The sequence below is a fragment of the Miniopterus schreibersii genome (genome assembly GCF_964146895.1).
Source record: "Miniopterus schreibersii genome assembly, chromosome: 6".
Lineage (NCBI taxonomy): Eukaryota > Metazoa > Chordata > Mammalia > Chiroptera > Miniopteridae > Miniopterus > Miniopterus schreibersii.
In genome coordinates this window covers 36,547,450-36,575,414 of record NC_138107.1, presented here as the reverse complement: position 1 = coordinate 36,575,414, position 27,965 = coordinate 36,547,450, and the positions used below count along the sequence as shown (strand labels likewise).

At 34.4% G+C, this 27,965-nt stretch overlaps 1 protein-coding gene across 2 annotated transcripts in view; it reads right to left on the bottom strand.

Moving 5' to 3' along the window:
• The window catches only part of TTK (TTK protein kinase), a 37,922-nt gene that overhangs the window by 9,114 nt on the left and 843 nt on the right, over window positions 1-27,965 (bottom strand). For both annotated transcript variants that reach the window (XM_081140567.1, XM_081140566.1), the window contains exons 2-17: window positions 27,424-27,570; window positions 24,619-24,841; window positions 24,155-24,261; window positions 21,955-22,098; window positions 21,380-21,494; window positions 21,149-21,221; window positions 20,965-21,059; window positions 19,345-19,432; window positions 18,215-18,335; window positions 14,235-14,383; window positions 9,614-9,747; window positions 8,125-8,251; window positions 6,485-6,577; window positions 3,012-3,169; window positions 2,747-2,898; window positions 1,377-1,501 (exon numbers count right to left, since the gene is read on the bottom strand). In XM_081140567.1, the coding sequence (XP_080996693.1) occupies window positions 1,377-1,501; window positions 2,747-2,898; window positions 3,012-3,169; window positions 6,485-6,577; window positions 8,125-8,251; window positions 9,614-9,747; window positions 14,235-14,383; window positions 18,215-18,335; window positions 19,345-19,432; window positions 20,965-21,059; window positions 21,149-21,221; window positions 21,380-21,494; window positions 21,955-22,098; window positions 24,155-24,261; window positions 24,619-24,841; window positions 27,424-27,568 (2,049 nt within the window). In that variant the 5' untranslated portion in view covers window positions 27,569-27,570. The remainder of the gene's footprint in view (window positions 1-1,376; window positions 1,502-2,746; window positions 2,899-3,011; window positions 3,170-6,484; window positions 6,578-8,124; window positions 8,252-9,613; window positions 9,748-14,234; window positions 14,384-18,214; window positions 18,336-19,344; window positions 19,433-20,964; window positions 21,060-21,148; window positions 21,222-21,379; window positions 21,495-21,954; window positions 22,099-24,154; window positions 24,262-24,618; window positions 24,842-27,423; window positions 27,571-27,965) is intronic.

Here is a 27,965-nt window from a genome sequence, read left to right as displayed (position 1 = left end):
GAAAAACTCAAGCCAACAACAATATTAAGACATAAATTTCTTCACAACTCCAGCAAAATAAATTGGGTTCATAATCAGCAAATTGACTCCTTTCAGAATGCTGAGCTATTTCTATGACTATGGTAGGCAACTACCATAAAACTGTCCAGGCTAAAATTCTATTAATGGCCATAAACCTAGAAGGAATTGATCAATTACTCATTTCTATGCTGAAATAGACTGAGAATTTTTAAAAATAAACCAGCCAACCAACCAACTAACCAACCAACCAAGTAACCAACCATCTAGCTTTTCTCCAAGTACTCACTGGGCCCATGTCCAAACTAAGATGCGATGGGTGTCTAAATTATGCAAGAGTTTTCACAGTTGGATTATGCCAACCTTACAAGGCATTCATTTTATTCTACAATAAACGGTTCTGCTTTCAAACATGGAATATTGTATTTTAAGGCCTTGGCATAGAAGATACCTTCAAGGGGATTTACAACTAGATGTTCAGTCATATTTTTAATATAAAGAAAAGTGATTGTTACATAAAGTTGTTTGAAGGGCACCCTGCTCATCTACTCTTCCTACTGGACTACAAAAGTCTAGTTTTACTCCTAGAATTAAGGCAGATCCATACAAAAAATCTGTATAGTACATAGAACACATCTTGGCTCCAAGCAAGATTGTTTTTAGTTATTCTGTGGTGTTACCATCTCAGTTTTTATGGGGACAATTTTACTAAGTTTGCTACTGCATATCCTATTATAAAAATGCAGTTGAGTACAATATTTACTGTGGTGTTTCCAATATAAAAGCCCCCTTAAGAATTTTTTCCCCCAATGTAAGTAATAAAAGCTTTACTTCTCTGGAAGAATAAAATTATCTTACCTCACCGACAATAAAAAACATGTAACTGTAATCCCTCTCTGGTTGCTACCAGGAAATTCTGAGACCAAGTTTCAGGTGAATTTTAGATCATGACCAAGAAATTCGCCTGGTTAGTGAGGCTGCTCTGTTTTGACAATTCAAGATGATCATTTCTATTTTGTAAATACTATCTAACTTTACATAAATTATATCATAACAAACTATTTTTGCATCACCCTTTGGAAAAAAAAAAAGATGATTTCAAGACAGGAATTACTGCCTCTCTATCTTAACTATAGGAAAATCACTCAAAATTGATGGATATACTTCTACCAGATCTTGACTTTCTATACAAAATTTTATTAATCATGGTTTTGATTTGTTTTTATAAAAAGGCTTTAAATTCTTTGAAGAATGAGGTAGGTAAAAAAAAAAAAAATCCCCATTGGCAAAATAATATTTCACAAGTGAAAAGGAACTGAACTCCCTTGGGTGGTAACCAGCCATTCATTAAGTCTTACCTGAGAGTCTTTAACAATACTTGTTGTATCTGGTTGCATTTGATTTGCAATCCCGAAATCAATTAGCTTCAGCATTCCATCAACTATCAGAAAGTTAGCGGGTTTCAGATCACTGTGAACAATGCCTTCGAAATAAAAATCCTTTGTAATATTAGACAATGTAAAACATTCTTAGTACAAAAAACTTCACAATCTACCAGCTGTGCTGATTCCTGTAATTACTCGATCAAATTATTCATTTTTAATATAATCTACCAACATATAGCAACCCTGCTATGTGCCAGGGACTATTATTAGCTTGTTGCTTGTATTGAATCATTTAATACCTCCTTATCCCCATTTTTAGGTGAGGAAACTAAGGCAAAGAGTTTAAATAAGTTCAGTGTCATTGGGCCTAAGTGACAGTGCCGTGAGTTGAATCCAGGCAGCCTGGCTTCAGAGTTTACGCTTAACCACTGTAATTAATAGCCCATTAGAAAGCATTGTAAATGACACTGCCAGATACTAAGACCCTAATGCTACTGATGCCTCCATCCCTATAGTCTGATCTTGTTCACTGGTGAATTATCTTTAACTTATAGGAATGAAGACATGAAGAGACAAAATGTAACACCTAGGTTAACAGGTTTTACTTTTTTTTTAAAATGTATCTTTATTGATTTCAGAGAGAGGAAGGGAGAGGGGGAGAGAGAGAGAGAAAGAAACTTCAATGATGAGAGAGTTATTGATCAGCTGCCCCCTGCATGCCCCCGACTGGGGATGGAGCCCGCAACCAGGGCATGTGCCCTGACCGGGAATCAAACCTCCATCTCCTGGATCCTAGGTGGATACTCAAGCGCTGAGCCACGCCCAGCTGGGCTGGGTTAACAGTTTTTTAAAAAGGGATAAGGTAAAGGCAGAGAAGCCCTAACAAGAACCAAGTCTAAGTAAAGTAAAAACCCAACCAGAAGGTAGGGCTAAGAGGCAATAACCAAAACAACAATAAACCAACTCCCACAAAAGGTATACAATACAAAATGACTAGGATGAGTGAAAAAACATCTCAGATTTTTAGTATGCCTGCACCCCAAAGTCTCAGATCTGCTATAATCCAAGTATCTGGAAACCTAGGGTTATGACTGTTACTACTGATAAAATACATTTGCATTTATTGATGCATTATGGATGTGGGACTTGAGTTTATGCCCTATATTATTTGGTTGACAGTGTTTTAAAGAAATGGTTTTGTTTCTTCATCTTTAAATAAACTTCCAAAACAGTTTATCTAGTCTAAAGCTGCCAATAACCACTATCTTAAAATTATAGGTATATGTCTCTAAGACATTATTAATGGATATTTTAACTTCACATGATAAAGAGATTTAAAATACCATGTTGATGAATTGTGTGAACTGCCTCCAACATATTTTTCCAGTAACTCTTGCGTTCCCATGGATCAATGGATTTTTTCTTTTTAAGCCAACTATTAAGATCGATATTTCCACACTCCATTACCATGTAGATGTACTGGTCTGTGATTTCACTGCCATTAAAAAAACAATAAATAAAAACAAAATAATAAATTCTTAGGTTATACTAGGTAAGATCTATTAGTTATTTATCTCAGGAATCATAGTAAAAATAAAAAAATCTTACTAATCATAAAGTCGAATGATCTTATCACTGTGTTGTTGTAGTTTATTCAAATAAGCAATTTCATTCCGGTAACTATCAACTGTTTGGTGATCTGCTTCTTCTAAGTTAACATACTTTATAGCATATATCTGTTTCTTTTCATTTAAGACCTGGAATACCTATACAGTAGAACAAAGGGGAAAATTTAGAATGTACTAACACAACAGTAAACTTATTAGACAAGTTAAGGAATACTGATATGAATAATTAAAAGTGCCTGGTGTTATTCTGTGTATAAGAATACACCTGTTGGTAGAGTAATAGTCCATTTTCAACTACCTATGACAACAGGCATTCATTAACTCAAAGGCATAAACCCTAAAAAGTTTCTATATTAACATATAAGAAAGGTAATTTAAATTTCATATATATGTCATAACACTCTGCTGAATGCCTTAACTAGAGAAATAACCTAAAAAAGAAGAGATTCAGAAATGTTAAGGAAGGCTAACGACCATAATAAAGTCAACTGATTTCACATGTGGTGTTTTTTCCATTGTGCCTGAGTTGACAATTTCATTTATGTGGTAGAGAATATTTAAAAATATGAGATCAAAGGAAATGCATTCAGAAAAAGAAACTAATATTATTGAACAATTGCTACTTATGGTACTAATTGTAAGCTATCAGTATATTCAGTTGTAAAAAGTACATTAGTTCTAATTTTCAAAGTCAAGTTTACAGAAACAAGATCCTGTAATCATGTTGTCAGGGTCTCTGAGGTCCAGGTGCTCTGGCTATAACAACAGTCAACTTCTAAGCAACACTTAAGGTAGATAGTACATTTCACAAACTAGAAAACACTGCTAATGTGTCTAACCTTCAGCAGACATGCAACAGGAATGGGGCTTCTAAGAAGCAATAATTCAAATACAAAGTGTCAGTGTAAGAAAGGAAAAATTATATTCATTTACCCTTTTTGACACATTGAAGTAAACATCACATTTAAAAGCCATTTAACCTTGATTACCCAGCAGATACTGGCAAGGAATACGAGCCAAAGTGTATACCAGGGGAGCAGGTACAGCTTAGTTACTTAAAAAATTAAATCCATAATTCTAACAAAGTACTACTGGGTTTACTTGCACACACAGCAAATTAAAGGGAGAGGGGCATAAAACAGTGATAGAGCAAAAAGCAAGAGAAAATAGCACGGAAAAAGATAAAAGGAATTTGAAAATAGGATAAAGCCATTTTGTGTAAGGTAAACAGCCTTACAAGTCTCAAAGAACGGAGTTATCTACTATTCTGTTTTAACACAATGAATGTTATTAGTAGTACCTACCACACAGGGTTGGAAGGATGACTGAGATGATGTGTTTGGAGTGTAGCAAATGTTGGCTACCACCATTAAAGACAATTAGGACAGAATAAAGTGGACATTTTAAAACATTAAAGTTGTCAGGTATATTAGAAAAAAGATTTGCAGGATATTAAAACTGTATAATAAGACCTCAAAATTTTTGAGCAAATGAAAACTTTTAAACCAACTTTGTGCATGTATGTGCTTTCACTCCCTCTGTTAAAGCAATGAAATCAGGTAATTCAAATACATTGATAAAAATCAACAAGGAAAATGCATACAGAAAAGAAATTAATATTACTAAACAATTACTACTTATGGTAATGTACATAGACAGTCTTCAGCAAGTCTAGTTATTATTAGCTGGCTTAGAAAATTATAGTAAAATTTAAATTAAACCTAGGCTTTGTTTCATGTATCATCCCTAACAACTTATAATAGCAAAACAGGTGAGGAGGGACAGTTCTTTCATTCAACAAATACTCCAGTCTCTGTTATGTTCTTGGCACTATTCTAGGTAACAGAGCAAGTATCACTGAATACATCAGACAAACATCCCTACATTGATGGAAGCCACATTCAAATGAGGGCCACCCAAACAACAAATCAAGTAAATCAGAGCATGCTAGAAGATGAGTGACAGAGGGAAATAAAGCAGGAAAGGGGACTGGAACTCACAAGTGATTAGAAGTGGCAGTTGCCGTTTTAAAGCCTGTGACCAAGGAAGGCCTGACAGAGAAGACACTTAAGCAAAGACTTGAGGATATCTGGAGGAAAACTGACTCTTATGTAAAAATAGACCAGGAGAGCAAGGACTGAATCAATGAGACTAGTTAGAGGCAATTGTAATAATCCAGGTAAAAAGATGAAAGTTGCTTGGACCAAAGAGATAATAGTGGAGGTAGTGAGAAATAGATTCTGGATATACTTTGAAGTAGAACCAACAAGATTTGCTGATTGGCTGGAAGTATGTTTGAGAGTAAGTGGAGTCAATGATGACTCCAGGTTTTTGGCCTAGCAATTGGAAGAATGGAGTTGCCATTTACTGAAATGGGGAAGACTATGGAGCAAGAGTTATCTTTGGAACATAAGTTTTAAAGATCTAGTAGATACCCAAGAAGTGCTGAGCAGTCAAATTGGATATATAAGTCTGGAACTCAAGGGGGAGGTCTGAGCTGGAAATAGAAATTTGGGAATTGTCAGCATATACCTAGTATTTAAAACCATAAGACTGAATGAGGACACTAAGGGAGTGAGTTTAGAGAAAGAAGAAAAGAGGTTAAGAACTGAGCCCTGGGGCACTGCATCACTGAGATCAGGGACATGAGGAAGACAGAAAAGGAACAGCCAGTGGAGAGACCAAGTGAAAAAATAAAAAAGTTTCAATGAGAAAAGAGAAATCAACTATTCCAAATACCCCAAATCAAAGCTACGAATTAGATTTGGCAAAAATATGGAACTCAATGGTAATTTTTATAACAATTATTTTGGTAAGTAATAAAAGTAAAAATCTGATTTAAGTGGATTTAAGAGAACAGAATGAGAAAAATTAAAGACAGTAAGTTGAGACAACTTTTTTGAGATGCCCTTCATCCAGAGAATTAGAACCATATAAATTCAGAACTCAGATAAATTTAGGAAATGACCTGTCCAATTCTAGGAATTCGTAAATTAACTAAACTGTTTTTAAAATGAAACACTCAAAACAAAGCAAAATCCATTAGTCAAAAACCTCGCTGGATCATCCTAAGCATATCAGTCACTTACATCACAGTGTTGACTGACTTTAGGAACATTGTTTTGTGATAATACACAGCTGTCACTTGCCACCCCTAAGTCAATGTTAATGCTATTTAGAGAAGAAAACTGAAGGTAAGAACAAGGTACTGGAAATAAGAGATGAGTCTAAAGAGATATGTCATTTGCTGGAAGGAGGAAATAGGAGCCGGGGATGAGAAGGATTTTTTGGCTCAAGGGCAATATGGGCCTCTAGAAGTGAAGAAACAAAGAGGCTGAAAGGTAAAAAGAAAAAGAAAGGAAAGTTTAAAATATTTTTATTCGTTTCTTAAATATTTAAGATATATATATCTTTGCAAAAAAATGTTTTCAAACTTTTTGGGTAGATTCTTACCTTACTTGAACCTCCACTTCCTATCTGCTTCAAAATGGAATAAATTCTTCCTTTAACTGAAATACATTCACTTGATGAAGAGGATGCTGAAATCTAAATTAAAATATGTAAAGATTCTAAAGTTCAAAGAATATACCTGAGAAACTAGCTTGCATTTAATATAGTAAAATGCTTCCAATTTCAAAATTATATTAAATTTTAAGTAATTAGATATTAGTATCAATTATTTTAAAGAGGGAATTTACTCTACATACTTTAGTAAAAGAAATTAACTTACTAAATTAATATACAAACTTCCAAGGTCTCCCCCTCTAACTTGCCTTTATTTCTTAACATGAATAGAAGATTTAAAGGGGAAATGGAGAATGGGGAACCACTTAATGTTCAACATACAAACTCATAAGCTATCACTTTTCATCTTTCTTATCTATTATTTTTCTTACATAAACCTCTTTACTATTACACACACACACACACACACACACACACACACACACACAGGTTTTCTCATTTAGCATTACACTGTAAAGGAAGCAGTGTGCTAAGGTGCTAAGAGCTCCAGAGTCAACCTGACAAATGCAAATGTCAGCAATGCCCCCTTTTTGCTGAAGGATAGTCAAGTTTTTAAATTTGAACTTTAGCACCTTCCTCAGCAAACTTTCAACTGATCTGCTCTACCATTGCCACTTCTCCCCTCCCCTCCCCTCCCCTCCCCTCCCCTCCCCTCCCCTTCCCTTCCATTATGCCAGAGCTCTCTGAGGACCTATAAATGTTTTGAACAGATGGCTTGGTGTGAGAGGGCTTATTCTGAGCTGACAAGGAAGCTGAAGACACAAAAAGTGCCTGATTAGCTGATTAAAAATCTCAATTTAACTAAGTCCTGCTTTAGATCCCAAATGATAGAATCTCTCTCATATAATCTCCTGCTATATTAAAAAAAAGATAAGGATTCTAATTTCTTTAACCTCTAGGGTTGAAAGACACTGGAGTCATGATCTATGTTTTCTGTAAGAAAGTATTAGGTTTTGAAATATACACCTGTCATCTTCCATTACGTTGTGATTTTATTAAGATTCTTCACTATCCTCACCCTCCAACCCCTTCCTTTTGGAGCTTCCTCTCATGCTTAAACTGAAAATTCCTGAGAGGGATAAAAGCAGTTCAGTTTCATTTTCCCCTAACTGCTGACAGTTTCTGTTTGTTTGTTTTTTAAGAATAAAGTAATTCTGACTTAATTCTAATTCAATACTAATGTGAAGTTCAGTTTCCTACACAGGACATCCCACATTCCCCTTAGTCCATCCATCTCACTGTCACCAGAGTAATTGTTTCAAAATGCAAATAAGTTCACTTCCCTGCTCCAACCAGTTCCAACAGTTTCCCATCCCTCTTGGGGTAAAACTTAAAAGGGCCCAGCAGGATTCTTAGGATCATCCCATCCCTTCTGAGCTCCAGGCACACACTGGCCTCTTTTCAGTTTCCTCCTGACACTGACCTCTTCTAGAAGCCTCCTAGCCCCTTCACTTGGTCAAGTTTGACAAGTCCTTAAGACATTTCCTAGCAACTAGATGCTGTAAAAATAAAATCTATGAAATTGATCTCACCTTAACATATACCATCATAGATAAAGCTTATCAAACCTGTAAATTCTGAAGTGGAGTAACAGGTATTTGCTGCTGTTGCTGCTGAAAATAGGCAGGTTGGCCATAAGGTGTTGATAACTGACAAGCAGGTGGAAAGTCATTCTTTACAACTGGAGTCCTAAAACTAAGAAAGATATTTTTGTAATTTAAAACATTAAATTTTTAAAAAGAAGATTCTGACTCAGTTTTTGTGTGGGATTTTAAAGGTGAATATATAAACTTAAATGTGTTACATCAAACAGAATCAAGGTTGGCTTTCATAATATAGCTGAATTATTTATTCTAGATACATCATGAGAAATTTTATTTGGGGGGGGAAGTTCTTTCTCAAAGTAATTTTTTGTCCCCAGATAAAAAAATCCTTATTGTAAAATAAATAAGACGGCATTTAAAATATGGAGTTGGGGTTATTTTGTAAGAATTTAGCCAAGGTAAAGGTCAACCTATGGCTACTATGAGTACTTTTTAACAGTAATGTTCTACAACAGCCTGCTATAAATATCTGAAAGCCAATTACATCAGAGAAGTTTGGCCTTTGAGCTTAAAGTCATTCAGTTCCCATTTGTGCTTTGCTTGTCTTACTCACTACTATATCCTCAGTACCTAGAATGGTGCTTAGCACAAAAGAGGCCTACAAATATTTGTTGACACTAACTAATCTAATTTCACAAGAAATAACTACATCACTATTGCAGTTAGCAATCATTCTTTAAAATATACTAAGTATTACAAAATAAGGTAATATATAGCAAAACTGTATTAACTAGGTAGGAGACTAGGTTATAAATCCTCTAAGGCCAGTTCTAATTAATTAACATCAAAGATTATATTATGCACATGAAAAGCAAAAGACATATGTACCTTAAGTTATCCTGTAAGACATTAAAAAATATAGTTAAAACATAGCCACTAATTTCAGAATATGATGGGTTACATCCCTTTATTTCCTTCCTTTGAATGTCATTAATTTGCTTTTGGAATATCCCAGTGTTTCCTATCAATCAGCACTGACAATCCAATCTCTTTACTCATCTCTCATTCTCATCCACTCACGTCTTATACCTTTGAACACTCCCAGAACCATGTGACCTGTATAAACATCTTTCAGAAACTATCACATTCCAATTAGCACCTCCTTTGCTATAAAATGTATCCACCCTTTATCCACTCTAAGAATGTAACCTTTAAATATCTCTCTCAATTACAGAGGGACCCATGTGGTAATGCATGATTATCAAGTTTTGCATACTTAGAGTAGTTATAGGTTGCAGGTACAGAATACAATATGACAGAGACTTTCAAAACAATTCCTAAAAATATACTGTAGCCTTTTTCACCATTTATAGGTGAAAAATATGATGCTGAGAAAAAAAATAGGAATTTAAAAAATCCTTAAAGTAAGGCAGCAGGATTCAACTCCAGATCTATCTGGCCCCAAAGCCCATGTTATTTCTATTGTACCAAGTTAAGAGTCAAAAGTAATTACCAGCTCATGTAATCTTCCAAGGCCCTGCTGCTGGGTGTCTTACAAACAGATTTTCGGTCAATCCATTTTGGTACTGATAGTGGTGGTGACTGCTTTGAAACTAAAGAGGCAGGTTGCTCAAAAGTGGTTTGTTTCTGTTAAACCAAAATAAAATTTAAAAATCACTTCTAAAATAAAATTATAAAATCATGAATTACAAAAAAAGCATGCTAAAATAGGTAGATATATATATATTCCAGACTTTCAATAACTTTTTTGTTTTGTTAATCCTCAGTGGGGAATATTTTTTTTTTTTTTTTTGAGGGTGTTGTGTTTTTTTTAGAGAAACTGGGGGGGGTGGGGGGAAGGACAGAGAGAAAAACATTGATGTGAGAGACACGTTGATTGGTTGCCCCCTGTATGCAATCCCAACCAGGGATTGAACCCAAAACCTAGGTATATGCCCTGACTGGTAATCAAACCCACAACCTTTTTTATATGCAGGACAACACTCCAACTGAGCCACCCAGCCAGGGTAGTTCAGTGGTTTTTAATATATTCACTAGTGTTCAATCATTACCACTATTTAATTACATACCATTTTCAGCATCCTCAGAAGAAATGCCGTATCCATTAGCATTCACTACCAGTCTTGTCACCCACTAATCTGCTTTCTATCTCTGTGGAATCTCCTATTCTGAACATTTCTTATAAATGGAATCACATAATATGGCCTTTTGTGACAAGCTTCTTATTCTTAGTGTGTTTTCAAGGTTCATCCATGTTACTGAATTTATCAGTACTTATTTTTTATTGTTGAATAATAAAATAATAAAAAAATTAGAGTGCCACACTTTGTTTATCACTCTCTAGTTCATGGATATTTGGGTCATTTCCAGTTTTTAGTAATTATGAATAAAGCTGCTATAAACATTCATGTACAAGTTTTTCTGTGAATATATATTTTCAGTTTTCTTGAGTATGTACCTAGGACTGGAACTGCTGGATCACATGGTAACTTTATGTTTAATCTTCTGAGGAACTGCCATGCCCATTTTCCAAGTGACTGCACCATTTTACATTCTCACCAGCAGTGTATGAGGGTTTCACATCTTCATCAGCACTTGTAATTGTCTCTTTTTAATTATAGCTATGTTAGTGGGTATGCAGTGGTATGTCATTGTAATTTTGATTTGCATTTCCCTAATGACAAATAGTTTTGAGTTCCTTTACCATGCTATTGATTTACAGGTTTCAAAAAGAAAAAGAGAGATGCTGTTTAATATGATCCATGATTCAACCTGTCAGGATTCCTTTCATCTAACATTTGTTATCTACTTTTTTACTTAGATTGGTGGTTCTCAAAGAGTAATCCAGGAAAAGCAGAGAGAGGGTGGTTGCCAAGATCCTTTCAGGGAGTCTGAGAGGTTAAAACTATCTTCCTTATCATACTAAGACATTATTTGCCTTCTGCAATTTCATGAGTATGTATTGGCGATTTCCCAAGGCTATAAGACACATGATAATAAAATAGATTAAATGCAAAAGCAGATTCAAGAAATCCAGTTTTCTGTTAAGCCAATCATTAAAGAAATTGTAAAACAATGCCATTCTTCTCATTATATTTTGTTTTGAGGGAATGTAACTCAGCATAATAGAGGCCATATATGAAAAGCCCACAGATAACATTGTACTCGACTGTGAAAAGCTAAAAGCTTTTCCTCTAAGATTAGTAATAAGACAAGGATGTCCACTTTCACCACTTTTATTGAACAAAATATTGGAAGTCCTGCCCTAGCTGGACAGTTCAGTTGGTTAGAGTGTTGTCCCACTCTAATAGGCCAAGATTTCGGGTTCAATCCTTGGTCAGGGCATATACAAGAATCAACCAATGAATGCATAAATAAGTGGAACATCCCTGGTCAGGCAGCTTAGTTGGTTGGAGCATGGCCCCATACACCAAAAAGGCTTTGGGTTCGATCCCAGTCAGGGTGCATACGAGAGGCAACTGATTGATGTTTCTCTCCCTCAAATCAGTAAAAAACAAAATCCTCAGGTGAGGATTAAAAAAAAAAAAAAGTGGAACAACAAATAGATGTTTCTCTCCCTTTCTCTCTCTCTAAAAATCAATCAATCAATATATATATGGTCCTGCCCAGAGCAATTAGGCAAGAAATAAAATGCATCAAATCAGAAAGGACAAAGTAAAACTGTCACTATTTGGAGATGGCATGATATTATATATAGAAAACCTTAAAGGCTACCAAAAGACTGTTAGAACTAACAAATTCAGTAAAGTTTTAAGATACAAAATCTATACACAAAAATCTGTTGTGTTTCTACATAATAACAACCTATCAGGAAAAAAATTAACAAAACAATTCCATTTATAATTGCATCAAAAAGAATAATATACCTAGGAATAAATTTAACCAAGGAGGTAAAAGACCTGTATACTGAAAACTATTAAGACACTGATGAAAAAATTGAAAAAGACACAATAAATGAAAAGATAGTACGTGCTCATGGACTGAAAAAATTAATATTGTTAAAATGTCCACCCCACACCTGTCAGAATGGCTATTATCAAAAACATAAGAAACACAAGTGTTGACAAGGATGTGGAGAAGAGAACCCTTTTGCCCTGTTGGTGAGAATGTAAATTGGTGCAGCAACTATGGAAAACAATATAGAAAAATTAAAAACAGAACTACCATTGCCCAGCCAGCGTGGCTCAGAGGTTGAGCACTGACTTATGATCCAGAAAATTGCAGTTCGACTCCTGGTCAGGGAATATGCTTGGGTTTCAGGCTCGATCCCCAGTGGGGGCATGAAGAAGGCAGCCGATCAATGACAACTCTCTCATCATTGATGTTTCTCTCTCTCTCTCCCCCTCTCCCTTCCTCTTTCTGAAATCAATAAAAATATATTAAACACACACACAGAACAAAAAAAAACAGTACCACCATATAACCCACCAATTCCAATTCTGGGTATTTATCTGAAGAAAATGAAAACACTAACCCAAAAAGATAATATGCACCCTCATGTTCATTTTCACTGCAGCATTATTTACAATAGTCAAGATATGGAAACAACATAAGTTTCCACTGATGGATGAATGAAAAATGTGATACATATATACACAATGACATATTATTCAGCCTAAAGAATGAAATCTTGCCATTTGTGACAACATGGATGGAACTGAGGACATATGCTAAGTGAAATATGTCAGACAGAGAAAGACAAATACTGCATAGTGTCATTTATATGTAAAATTTTAATTTAAAAAAAAGTTACAGATTGGTGTTTGCCAGAGGTGGGGAGGGAGAGACAGAAGGGGTGACTATGGTCGAAAAGGATGAAGATGGTCAAAAGGTTCAAACTTTTAATTATAAAACAAATAAGTCATGGGGATATAATAGACAGCATGGCGACTATAGTTAATAAAACTGTATTGTGTATTTGAAAGTTGTTGAGTAAAGTGAGTAAAGTTCTCATTATAAAATTTTTGTAGCTATGGTGACAGATGTCAACTAGATTCCTTGTGGTGATTTCACAATATATACAAATATCAAATCATTATTTTGTACACCTGAGACTAAAATAACGTTGTATGTCAATTATACCTCAATAAAACAAAATAAAATACTTATTTTTCATAAGTGTATCTATAGTCACATGTAATGGGCATATTGTTATTTTTAATATATTAATAAATATTTTAAAATTTTCTTGATTTTATTTTCTAATACAGTAAATACAGATAAGTATATGTAAACCTATGTAAACAAAAGCTCTTTGGGTATCTCAATAACTAAGAGTAAAAGGGGGTCCCAAGACCAAAATATTTGAGAACCACTGAGTTAGACTATAAATAATAAGAAATGGTGAGAAAAGTATGGCCATGGACTAAAATAGGTATGGCTCTTCCTCCAGCAGTCTACCAGATCATTCCTTCTGAAATGGCCCCTAGTCACTGTTATAAATATTGTCTAGTTAATATTTTCTATTTCATCCATGAGGATGACAATAGGAAACTGTCAAATGCTTTTGTATTGCACAAGTGTAAACATCAGCATATTGTTTTCTGTAAAGGGCAATTCAGTAAACATTTTAGGCTTTACAGAAGTGCTGCAACTACTCAACTCTGCTGTTATAGTTTCAAAGTAGCCATAGATAGTAAGTAAATGGTCATGGCTGTATCGCAATAAAACATTTACACACACAGGCTGGGAAACAGATTTTCTAATGTATTTTTATTGATTTTAGAGAGAGAAGAAGGGATAGAGAGAGAGAGAGAAACATGGATCAATTGCCTTTCATATGTGCCCTGACTGGGGACCAAACCCCCAACCCAGGTATGTGCCCTGACCAGGAATTGAACCAGCAACCTTTTGGTGCACAGGATGACTCTCAACCAACTGAGCCACTCCAGCGGGCTGGGAAACAGATTTAACCCACTGACTATAGTTTGCTGATCCCTGTTACTGATCATTGTTTTGTGAATAATAAAAATACCCTTTAAATAAACTATTCCACTAAATATGGTGCATAGAAGTTAATAAAATAAGAAAACATTTAACATGATCATCACATTTTAAACTGGCCATGTTACACAAGAGGAAAAGAAAGTTACCTCTGTATCAACTTTTGGGGTTATCTCTGGAATCTGCCACTGATTTAAAGGTGCAGCAGGATTCTGGTTTACACATTTTGACTTTTTCTTAGATTGCCATTGTTTCTGGTTACTTTCTGGAACCTTTGGTTCTTGATCTTCTTTAGGTTCTGAAATTGTTTTTGCTTTTATCATTAAAATGCAAGAATATTTTATAATAACAAAATTAAGCCTAAACACTAGTACATGCTACAAACTGTATTAGCATTTTGCTCTTAAAAACAAAGAGAGAAACTAAAAACTTTAAGCCAATTGTTGACAATTTGCTTTCAGCAAGTCAATTTTTACAAACCTGCAACACGGCCACCTTCTTAAGTAGTTACATAGGGTTTCATCATCAAAGACCAGTCTGAATTTAAATTCTTCTGGTCTTTACACGAAAGCAAGTAAACAAATAAAAATGAAAAAACCTATATATGTCATAAAGTCTTGCTAATAAAGAGAAGCTAATTCACCACTTTTCATAGACCTCTAGTTTTTAAACAAAAATTTTACCTTAAACTGGCCTGCAATTTACTTTAAAGGTCTCTGAACAAAAGAACCTCAACAATACCTTTACTATTCTATGAATATCAATATTCCATTCCTATCATAATAGATGCATAAATCCTAAACGAAATATTTGCAATATACAAAAGGATAACAAATTATGACCAAACTGTGTATGTTACAAAATGCAAATTTGCTTAACATTTGAAAATCAGTTTAATTTGTCATAACAGAATAGAGGAAAAAAAATATGATCAACTCAATAAACACAGAAGAATTTGATAAAATTCAACACCAAGTCACAAAAAACTAATATTACAGGTGTAAAGCAAAACTCACTGTTTTGATACTTGATAGAGTAGCTACAAAAATCTACAGCAATTATCATACAAAGGTAACATATTAAAAGGTTCCCTCTAAAATATGGAATGAGACAAGAATACCACCTATCATCCCTTCTATTCATCATTATACTGAAGGTGTTAAGCGCACTAGAGCAAAGAAATGAAAGTTAAACTTGGAAAGTAAAAAAATGTTATATTATTTTCAAACATGAAAGAATCCATAAGAAAATATTAACAGTGAGTTTAGCAATGCCACTGTATCTAAGATCAATAACTAAAAATCAGTTGTATTTTCATATACCAGCAACAAAGAATTAAAGGATGCAATTTTTTTAAAGACCCCATTCATTATAGCATCAAAAAAGTATCAAATATTGAGGAATAACTCTAGCAAAAGATAGGCAAAATCTCTACTCAGAAAATGATGCTCTGAACATTTTAAAGACCACTTAAATGAATGCCAGATTAGTAGACTAGAACATTTATCTGTTAAGATGTGAGCTTGTCCCATTAGTTCTCAATCAAAATTCCATTAAAAAAATGTAGTGATAGATTCTAATACTTATATGTAAATCCAAAAGGCCCAGAACAGCTAAAATAGCCTTGAAGAACAAAGTTGGAAGATTTTCTGACAGATAAAGATTTCCTGCAGTAAGTAAGATAGCACTGTACTAGCACAAAGATAAACAAAAAGAACTATGGAAGAGAAAAGAAACCACACATCACATACAGGGTCCCCTAATTTTCAACAATTATTGAAAAGAGGGCCTTTTCAATAATCACTAATGGATCAGCTGGACATACACATTGGAAAAAAGGATCTTGACACTTGATCTTACATAGAATATATAGAAATATCTTTATGGCCTTAGAGTAGGAAAAGATTTATTTAAAGACACAGAAAACACTCAGCACAAAAGATTAATAAATTAAAATGCATGATAATTAAGAACTTCTTTTCATCAACAGTCTTTACCACATAATGGGAGAAATCACTTGCAATACATATATCCAACAAAAGGATCTGTATCTAGATGATATAGTATCTCCCAAAAAAAATCAATGCAAAAAAGAAAGAAAACTGAACAGAAAAACTGGCAAAAGACTCCAAGAAGTACTTCACAAGAGGGTATCCAAATAGCCAATAAACATACAAAAAGATGTTCCTCATCATTAGACATCAAGGAAATGTAAATTAAAACCACAATGAGATGTCACTCAGCAGCATCAGAATGTCTAAAACTAAAACCCAACAATAAAATGACTGAGAAGAATATGGAGCAAGAGCAACATAACTGGTCAAAGGTCCAACAACTCTGGAAAACTGTTTGGCACTATCTACTACAGATAAGTGTATGCACATCCTGTGACCCAACAATCCCACTCTTTGATATACTACATAGAAATATGTATGAATGAAATACTGCATTGGGCTATAATCTTATGACTTGGGCAGGTTTTCTAATTAGAAGTTTTACTATAAAATAAAGTATTATTGGCAAAATCTTCATTTAAAAACATTAAATTAGGTGTCAGATTAGTACTATTAGTCATATCACTTTACAACAGAAGCCATGAAAGTATAAAATATTAGTTTTCCCCAAATACTAAGATTAGGTTGGGTCTATTCCCAATCAATAATGGCAAAAAGACTATTCTAGGGTGACTAACCACCCCAGTTTGCTGGGGGCTAAGGGCTTTCCTTAACATGGGGTGTTCAGAGTTAAACCAGGAAAGCCCAGGATAAACCCAAATGAGTCCATGGCAAGCCTAGTTTTGTCCAGGTGCCACCTCTCAGTCCAATTAAAAGACAAAATCACATTCAATCTAGCAACCTTTGTTTGGATAGTGATTATTGGATTTATGACCTGGTTCAAAAATCTTGCCCAGCCGGGCGTGGCTCAGCAGTTGAGCATTGACCTAGGATCCAGGTGATCAGGGTCCAATTCCTGGTCAGGGCACATGCCCGGTTGTGGGCTTGATCCCCAGCAGTTGGGGGCGTGCAGGAGGCAGCCGATCAATGACTCTCATCATTGATGTTTCTATCTCTCTCTCCCTCTCCTTTCCTCTCTCTGAAATCAATAAAGATATATTTTAAAAAAAAAAATCTTTAATGGTACTCTGACATCTAAAAGAATAAAAAATTTAAGCCAACCAGTCTTCTCTCTCATTTCTATACTACCTGTGCTAAAGTTTTCATCATAACTAGACTGACTTTTTTGTTCCTAAAATGTTTTATTCTTTTGCTTACGCTATTACCTCCATCTGAAATATCGACACTGCTAGTCCTTTCTATTTAAACCCTAACAGTTTTTCACATTTCTTCTCCTCCACAAAGTATTACTTATTGTCCCTAAATTAGATTCTCAAATCTCTCCTCCCTCTGAATTCTCATAGCATTTTATTTATGTGGTTCTCATGACACTCTCTGCATTCTACCCAGCAGACAGCAGTGTATCTCCCACATTGGATGGCAACATCCTTGGGACTCTGGCTCATTCATTTACATATCCTTAGAACATTTATCATAGTACTCATACAGTGGGAAATCAAATTTTTAATTAAAGAGGAAAAGGAGAATTGTCATACAAATACAGCTTCTGTGTCCTTTCCAGAAAGCATATGTCAAGTCAATTGAGAAAAATAACTCAGCTCCATGGTACTTTCCCTCCACTTTCTTTTATGGAACTTTTAGATAAATAAATTTTCTTTGCTACAGAATTTAATACTTTTTATACATTCTTTATAATTCAACTGAAATACAAGATAGATAACTGTCTTATATTACAATTCTTAGGTGGCTGGTTAGCATTCACAAACAACAAAGTAGTTTTCTTGTTTTAAATTTTATTTTATTGTTTAGTGTTTTTTGCCCCCTTCTCCTTTTTTCCTTTTAATTGACCTTTAGAGAGAGAGGAAGGGAGAGGGAGAGAAAGAGAGAAAGATCTATGTGAAAGGGAAATGTTGACTGGCTGCCTCCTGCATGCCTCCCACCAGGAAAAGAAACCAGCTATCCTTCAGTGCACAAGTCAACGCCCAACCAACTAAACTATACTGGGCAAAGCCAAAATGGTTTTCTTAACCAAAGAAGTCTGTTTTGTCACTTACCTTCTAATTTTCTTAGAAAACTTGACTCAGTTTTATTCTTCATGGTTACTGAGTCAGTATTAAGTTCAGAACTCTTCTCATCTGACACCAGAGGTTCCTTGGAATGGATATTTTGAACAGACTATATGAAAATAAGATATCAAATAATAAAAGTCTCATAAAAGAAGTAGTGCTAATTTGTCTTAGTGTTCAACATATGAAAGTCCCATCTACGTGAAAATATTGCTAGGAATATTATGTTATAATCACCTGTGGAGTCACAAACTCCGAGCAAAGATTAACTTCCTGAATTACTGACTAGAGCAATAGGAATGACCATAACCATAAATTTGGGCAATTTACTTTCAATGAGCATATCAGTCAATTGTTAAAATATGTCCACTTAAAAACTGAGGTTAGAAAGTTTGAATCCAACATAAAACATCATTTTGTTACTATAGTCACATTTTATCACCAAAAATAACAGAACTATTCAAAATTAAGATCTGTGTAAATCTAAGACAATAATTATTCTAAGTCCAGGATGTAAAATTTGAACAAAATTGTATTTTCCTTTAAGATAGTTGTGATTAGTTAAAATTATTTTAAAGCAAAGACCATGAAAAAGATGAATTATAAAAAATATACAGTTGAAAAGACCCATATTGTGATGCAAGGGGTCTAACTCAAATACAATAAGAGTAATATAACCCCTAAAAATCAGTGCATCAGAGACTAAACCTTTCCTATCATTGAGATTCACAAAGCTGCTCTGCAGTATATGCACATCAGGCTAAGCCCTCACCCCTGTCCATCACAATTTATTCTCTCATTTTTGTCTAAAACGTCCTGCCAGATTATATGACTAAACACAACACGAAACTAAACCTGGGGGAATGCTTAAACACCTGGATAAAAAGTGTTACTTCATTTATCCCAGGATATGGTTGATCTCTACCACCTCAGTCTTGGACAAAGAGCTTAGAAATCGATTTCTGTACCACTTCCCATTAGTGGTCCTACATCTCTGGGGGCTTTAGGAACACTGTTAAAGATATCATATAAATGATGGGTTGCCTTTCACAGAAAAAGCTCCATGAACCTTGGCTCAGGAACCCTTGCTCCATATAAAAATTCAAAAACAGGAATACCTTTAAATTTCTTAATTCACAGGAATCATTTCCACTTGGTTTAGATCCAGGCACAATCACTTCTCGGCATTCTGTTCTAGAGGTCTGTCTATTACCCACAAAACAAAATAATTTTGAAGTTTAATTTGAAGTCACTCTTTCCAATATATTATTTTTTCCATTTTAAAGTTGACTTTTTAACTACATATACTTTTTAAATGGAAAAATCTCTTGAAAAGATATTTTTAAAAATAACATGATTCTAGCACAAAATGTGATTAAATCAGGTGCTGAGCAACAACAAAAATGACAGAGATTGGCCCTGGCCACTGTGGCTCAGTTGGTTGAGCCTTGTCCCACACACCAAAAGGTTGCTGGTTTGAGCCCAGGTTGTGAGCTAAATCCTCTGGTGGCTGCAGTAGTCAGCCAATCGATGTTTCTCTCTGTCCCTCTCCTTTATTCTCTCTCTAAAAAAAATCAATAAAAAAATATGTATTTTTTAAAAGTGATGAGATTGGTAGGTGATTATATACTTCATTATGTAATAAGTAACAACTGGAACTAGGGTGTGACTGTGGTAAAGGAGAAGGGAAGAGCAACATGTAGGTGAAACTCTTCAGATTGCAAACAGCTTAAGGAGAAGAACTAGACTATAAACCCTTCTGTGGGCCTCGATAGTGCCTGGCATACAATCTATCATAACGAGCAAGAAAATAACTGGTTTGTTTTTGTTTTTATTTTCTTAGAGTGTGAGAAACAATCTGTTCTTCACCTAGGTATCTGAAATGAAGATAACAAGATAACTGTCAACACTTTGGAGCTTAACCTGACAACCAAAATGTTCTTTTAATATTAATATGTAGTCAAGCCCTAAGTGTAATAGGAATTTAAGTATAGAAAACACCAACTAAAAACAATCAGTTGTGCTTCTAAACAATCAGTTGTGTTTCCAAATGGTTCTCTGGAATCCAAGGAGATTTTTCCAATAGAAATGTTATATAGTGATTAGAGTTAAGGATAGACCAGAAGAAATCCCTTAGGTAAGCTAGAACACCAGATTGCCATTTTTTTTCAAGGGAATAAACATCCAAGAAAAAGGAAAAACACATTGGATATAATAAACATTTTATCTCTATATACTCTGCCCCACTTCTTGATGCCCTAGCTTCTGAAGCAAATGAATGGATTAATCATCCTTCCCACTGGTAGCTGCTCTTTCCAAATAGCTGGAAAAGGAATTGTTCCCAGACAGCCTTCACCCTGCTATGGAGACTTCTATACACACACAAGGAAGAAACTCTTAGCAGGAAGCCTACCAATTTAAGTGAGAAATGTTCAGACAACAGGAGTTTGGAGATGTTCGCATAGTCTTTTAAGCTTCAGGTTGTCTTAATGTTTTTTTCCTTCATGTTTCCTATTTTTTAATAGTTCCTTTAATGAATATTTTCAATAAGTGAAAAAGTAAAATAAAGTCATATTCCCCACTCATTCCTTTGTCCCCAACATTAGAGACTTGGTAACCTTTAATACTAAATAAAAACTTAATCTGAATTACTACTGCGCAGTAAAAGGCTTTAAGACCATTCTGCAATCAATCTTCAAATATTGAAAACAAATTAATAAATTAAAATCCAAACATACCTTTTTGCATATCTTGGTACAACTGAATCATCAGTCTCCTCATGACAATCCGGGCTATTTAGAAGATTCACTGGGACTCTTCCAAATGGACATGACTAAAATGTTTTGAAAGATTAAGTGACCAACTAGGAAAAAAACAAAGACCTCACCACTACCACCTTAATCAAAGTAGATTAAAACTTACCCGTTTAGCTTTGTTTGTTTGTTTTAAGGGATTTCGATGACCTATGTCTGCATCTTGAGGGGGCACGTTCTCTCTAAACAGAAAGAAAACACCCACATTTTTAAAAGAATAATATTAACATGTGTATTTCCAATAATTGCTAAACTCTGTTGCCACTTTTTCATGACACTATATATGTAAACATAAAAATAAATGTATGATGGACATTTAAAAAACGTTCAGCTTCCTCACCCATACAAAAACCTGGCTTTTGTAGTCTGTCCTCTGGAATCACAACTGATGTCTCTATTCTGTAAATGTCCAAGTGAACTGGGAAATGATTCTTGGGTACTTAATACTGTGGATGCTGTAAAAATTTTGAAATTGTGATTAAATTTGTAAAGACATAAAGAATCTCACAAATAAGAATACTTAAAAGTCAATTCATAAATCTGCCCCTAAATAAGATATGCAGACATGAAGATGTTCTTAAGATAATTACCTAACTATATTTAATAACTGTTTCATAATTACATAATTGCTTCCCCAGAATAAAGACACATGCCCTATTTCTAAACACAAAAAGTGATTCTCAAATTAGATTGAGTTGTTTTTAATGTTTTACCAGTGAAAGTGTGATCAGCAACAACAAAATATCCAACACAACACTAATGACTTGATAACTTCTAAATGTCTCATCTCCTTTAAATCTGAAATTTAAACTTAGATTGTGACCATTCTACATATTTTTTCTATAAAATATTACCCTTAATCCTTTTTCACAGGTAATCAACCACAGAAAAGCATCAGCACACATATACATTTACCTGATAAACTCTTCTTTTCCTCCTCTGGAAGCAGCTGCTTTTTTTGGAGGTTTAAATTCTGAATGGCAGTTTCTAGCATTTGTAGTGGTACTGCTCCACATTCTACAGCTTTATGAAGAAGTTGTTTACTTTTCTTTAAATTACCTAACAAAGTAAAAAATGACTATTATTCTAATGCAGCCATCTTCACTCTCCAGATTGTTATTCTTCAGGACCTTGAAAAAAGTTTTAAAGCTTTAGGCAAAAATACTCATTCCAAGGCTCTTGAGCTTTATTTCATAAGCAAATAAGCAACCTCACTTCTGATCAACAACTCATATCAAATAGCTTACTTGTGTAATATGTGATTGATGTTTATGCATTAGTATATCACCATTGTCCATTTTCAGAAGTAAAAGAAGTATAACAAAGCAGATACAAAGTGGGGACACCAAAGGCCAAGGAAAATACTTAGGACCCTCAGGGAATTTAGTCAAAGAGAAAACTAAGCCCTAGGCGTCGTAACAGTCCCAAGAGCATCACTGTTATAATGCAGTATGATAATGATCATTCACAATGACATTCAGTCACTAAGAAAAGGTTGACATCTTTTGCGAAAGGGAATTCTCCATCAAAAGATTTCTTGTAAAAAAAAAAAAAAAAAAGTAATGATAAAGATTAATCTTTAGCTATCAGACTTAGCTACACCATCCCAAAAATGCAAAAATAACTACCATAATTACTTTTCTGACTGCAGATAAATTACCAAATTTTATTTCAACTGCAAAATTACCCCATCTATTTAGTCTATTATTTTGTTTATAAATACTAAAATGTATACCTCACGTAACTTACAGAATATGCTTTCAACATTTATGGGAGCCACTGAGCTATGCTATGAACTTGGCACTTAGGATATAAATGATTAGGAGATGGCTTCTAGCTTCAGACAGTTTACAAGTTTTAAAAATATAAACATATTCGACAGTGGTGAAGTCTACATTTATTGACAGTAGTGACAGAATTTCATGTATTGAACATTTTAGGACAGCAAACAAAAAAGGCTTGGAAAACTAGTACTTAAGGAGTTTACAGACCCCCATGACAATCTGATAAAAGCTACGGGGATATGCTGCACTCCTACAAATGTACCACCATGCTACACATAAGATTTCAGAGATGTTTCATATTTCCTGGAAGCCTATTCATCAACCCTGTTCAAAATAATCACAATTTTGACCTTGAGATTACTACTACATTGCAGTAGTATAGATAAAGTGCATTTCTTTTTTACAGATCACAATTTAAGATTTTCAAAATGTATGTGTTCTAAAGACGTGAAGCTTATAGTTGCTATTGACGGGCCATATTACCTCAAAAAAAATTTTAGGTGGAAAAAAGATAAAGTATCTTAAAGGCCAGCCAAAGACCTTAACAACCAAGGAGCTTGCACAATGCTTTTCTCCAACATCAATCCTAGAGAATACTGTCCAGTTACTGAGCCCTGCTTTGGGTACCATCATGAGGATTCTGGCTGAGCCAAATCAATAGTGATAATATGTATATCTGACAGTAAATGGGATCAGGAATGGAACAGAAATAAAGCTGAGGGAAAATAGGAACATGTGGCCAAGAGGATAGAAGGAAAGTAGATCCAGAGGCCTCAGAAAATGAGAAGAGAAGACTATGAATGGCCAGGCTAAAAATATCTGAGGAAGAGACTGCCCTAGTCCTATTCAAAAAGTCCAGAATATAAAGAAGCAGGTGAGCAAGAAATAAAAGCTTCTACAGAAGTTTACCTTACTCCCCCCCTTTTTTCTAAAGGGGAACTACTGATTAATGCTACAATTATAGTTTGATGTACATTTCATTGCTATGAAACCATAGCATAGTAAAGCTCTAGCTTAAATATCCTTATATCCTTCATCCCATAAATTCTCAGTGAAGAAGCCACTTTCCTTTAGACTTTTCCTGAATCTAACTAAGCACAAACATGATGTTCATGCTTATTTCCCTGGATTACTCCTTACAAGTGGAAGAGCTAGCACAACAAATATTCTCTGTATTTCCCCGTAGGTGGGATTCTTCCCCCATAATCTCATCTGATCAACTTTCATGTCTTTTGCCTCAAATTCTTACTTTATATATAAGATGTAATATTAGGATATGAGTTGGGGAAGTTATCTTGTACTTAAAATTTGAATTTTATATTTTAAATTACCTTGTGATAGTTCAAATTGTGCAAAAGATATATGCACAAAAGCAAATTTCTTGCAGTTTGCTCTGGCCATTTGAAAGTAGTCACGTGCATCATCTGGCTCTTGAATACTGTAATAAAGATTTCAGAGTGAAATTTTAAGAAAAAGGGCACAACTACCTAAGTTTGATAATTCTTTATTCTACTGTCCAAAAGACATGGGGTTTTATTTTTTCTGTGTGTAAAATTAAATACTAGTAGGCTATTTTTAAAAAAATCTTTTAAGGCAGAGTAAAGAATAGGAAACTTGTTGAAATATGTACATAGTAAAGAGAATTTACATTATTCACTTGCTAATTATAAACAAAAGAATTTGGTCAAAAATATTTTCTTACACATAATCCTGACATGTTTTCTTTCATTTTACCTTTTTGTAATACAGCTATGTAGTGCAGTTAGTTAAATGTAGTTAAAATACTAATACTTACGCTTTCAATTCAGCAAATCTCACTTGAATTCGAGCAAAACTCTCATTTTGGCCATATTTATCTGGAGGAAGTGCTTCAATTGCTTGACTGTAACGACCAATCAACTTATTTAAGAGGACATCATTTAGGGGGACACTATTTTTCTCTAGTTTGAGCAACAAATTCAACCAGTCCTCTGGGTTGTTTGCCATCATCATAATTTGGTTAACAGTTCCTGAATTATCTGAATAATGGAAACAAAATATGCCATAACAAAAGAAAAACATAAAAACAAATGCCAAGTTGCACTTTTCCTTCAAATTAGCTATAGTCTCAATATCAATGTATATAAACTCCTTAAAATACTTTCTAAAAACTTTAACAATTTGTGTAAATACAAGCAACTTATTTACTGCATAGATATCTTTTATGAGGTTATATTTTACTCTAAAAAGCTGTATATTTTGAAAGAAAGAAAAAAATTGGAAATGTTATTTATAAGTAGCGTTAAAAAACCATATACAGCCCTAGCTGGTTTGGCTCAGTGGTTAGAGTGTCAGCCCACGGACTGAAAGGTCTGGGGTTTGATTCCAGCCAAGGGCATGTACCTCAGTTACAGGCTCAATCCCTGAACCCAGTCGGGGCACATGCAGGAAGCAACCAATCCATGTGTCTCCACATCAATGTTTCTCTCTCTCTCTCTCTCCCCCTTCCACTCTCTCTGAAAAGCAATGGAAAAAATATCCTCCAGTGAGGGTTAAAAATAACAACCCCCCACAAAAAAACCATATATAGTCTAAGAAAATTTTATGCTGTGACAGCATAATTCTGTTTTAGTATCCTAACTATTCAAAGAAAACCTAAAGCTTTCCCATCACCACTTGTACCAACTTTCTTAAGAAAATTATTGACTTATTCATTATAAACTTAGAAACTTATTACCCCAGTCGTATTGTAACCTTTTTTTATCCAACATTATACCTATATACCTCAAACTTACTTTTAAACCAACCAAACAAAACCAGTTTACAAAAGATAAGCAACAATATGGTCATTTTCTTCTCCCTCCAAGTTACCCATTTCCCCATAATTTTCATGTTGTAATTTATTTTTTACTTTCTTTAGTGTTAAATGTTTCTAAAAGACAATTTGAATTAATGTCAGTCTACTGTTTATAATATTTTAGTCATTACTAAACATGATTAAATTCTTATTTCTCAGAGAAACTATCATTCCTTCCATCAGTTTCAGTTGCCTTCGACAAGGGCTAAAACTTTACCTTTGCAAACAAAATTACTGTTTCTGCTTTCTACTAAAACAGCATGTTCATAATTTTGCTTTATTTTAAATTGAATCTGGTCTGCTCTTAACTTCATTCTCCAGTTTTACCTCCCACTGTTTTCCTAATAAACCAGTCTGCAAAATGTCTAAAAAACACCGTGTCTCTGCAGATGTGGTCCTCACGCCTCTGAGTACCCGATCCTCCCTCCATTCAACACTTGAAGCACTATTTATTTTGCTAGTATTCATTTGTTGTCAAACATATTACATATAGCATAGTGGTTTCATAAATTCTTCTCATCTAGAAATCACAGTTTTAACCATCTTTGAGTCTTCCTCAATACTTAATCTAATGTTATACGTCCCAATTATCAATATATTTTAAGTATTTACAGGTTTGAGGGAGCTAATGATTTTAAATCAGGAATCATCTACCCTGGTGTACAAGCTTTGACAGAGCTTTTTAAAGTATGGTGGTATTCTATTAAGAATTTGTTTGACACCAAAATGATTAGTTTCCAGGTTGTTTCAAATAAATATGACCTGCCATCATGAATAGATTACAGGTTCTTCTATTCACTTTCAATCCATCATCCATTTAATGTTAGTATAGATATGACAAACTTATCCAAAGGTCACTTTTCAAATGACCTCAACAATCTGAAGTGTAGTAAATTAGGCTTCTGAGCTAATACTTTTCATAAAGGCAGGGTATTAAAATTTCACTTATTCATCATTCAATAAATATTTAAGGACCTACTACTACATGCCACATGCAGGCACCATTCTAAGCTGTGTAGATATAACACATAAAAACCACATCCTCATGGAGCTCACAATATATAAACACATGAATAAATAAGATATAAGGTGATTAGTGAATGAAGAAAAATAACAGGAAAGGGAGATAGACACAATCCCACCTTAGCAGGTTACTATTTTAAATAGGTGAGCTGATATTTGAGCAAAGACCTGAAGGAGGTAAGAATGAGCAGATATCTTGGGAGCGGTGTTCACTTCATAGCAGAGGGCAAGAAGAAAAGGCACTGAGGTAAGAGCTGGTCTAGCATTATAGCAGAGATAGCAGGTAAGCCACTGTGGCTGGAACAGAGTGAAAAAGGAGAATGGGGGGAAAAGGCCAAGATAGTAATAAGAAGACTCTCCAAATCAAAAATTGAGTGACTTTAAAGTTATAATTTTATCAAAATCGGTGAGGCTTTCTCCCTTTGCAGCAAGAAAGGAATGAAAAAAAAAATAGCGCATCTATTGATAGCAAGCATAGCAGTAGAAATAACTGCTGACAATAATGGAAAGGTTTAAAAAACTACTTCTGGGTACACTGTAATAAAGGATAAGTTTCCTTTTTCCAGAAAGCAGAAAATTGTGGGAATATTTCCACACAAAAGGATTAAAATATAGAGCGTATGTCAGTACTCTAATTGGTATCAATTATTCAGAAAAATTATATTATGTGAACATTGAGTGGTCAACATTTTATTCCTTTTACCTTTAGGGGGCAATCAAAAAGCAAGAACAAAAACTCACCTGTGGTATCGGAAGAGGAAGAGACTTTATTTAAGCTTAGCTCATCAGTAAGGTCTTCATTTTTAAATTTATTTTTAAAATCCCTCACTTTGTTGATTATTGAATCAATTGTCAATTCTCTGCCACTTAAATCCTCAGCATCCATTTCTAAGGAAAAAAATTTAATCATAATCCCTATATTAACTAGCATTAAAGAGAAGAAAACTTTGCAACTAGCCTTTCAGAACCCAGAAGCACTACAATGTGAACATGTTAACACAGATGTATTGAGGTCCTATAAAAACAAACTGCATATATTTGAAATTTTTCCAGCAAGGTTCCCACTAGGCTAATTACATGTTTTCTTCCTAACAGAACTTCCATTGCACAACACAGAAATTGCTACCCCTCCTTTCAAACTTCCCATTTTTTCTTTTATATACTGAATGCCTTCCTTTCACTCTTTTTTGAGAATTATTTTCTCTGGCCGATTTGCAAATTCTATCATTTAAGCAAATGTGGTGGATTGTTTGTTTGGATTCTGGCAGAGACAAAAAAACATA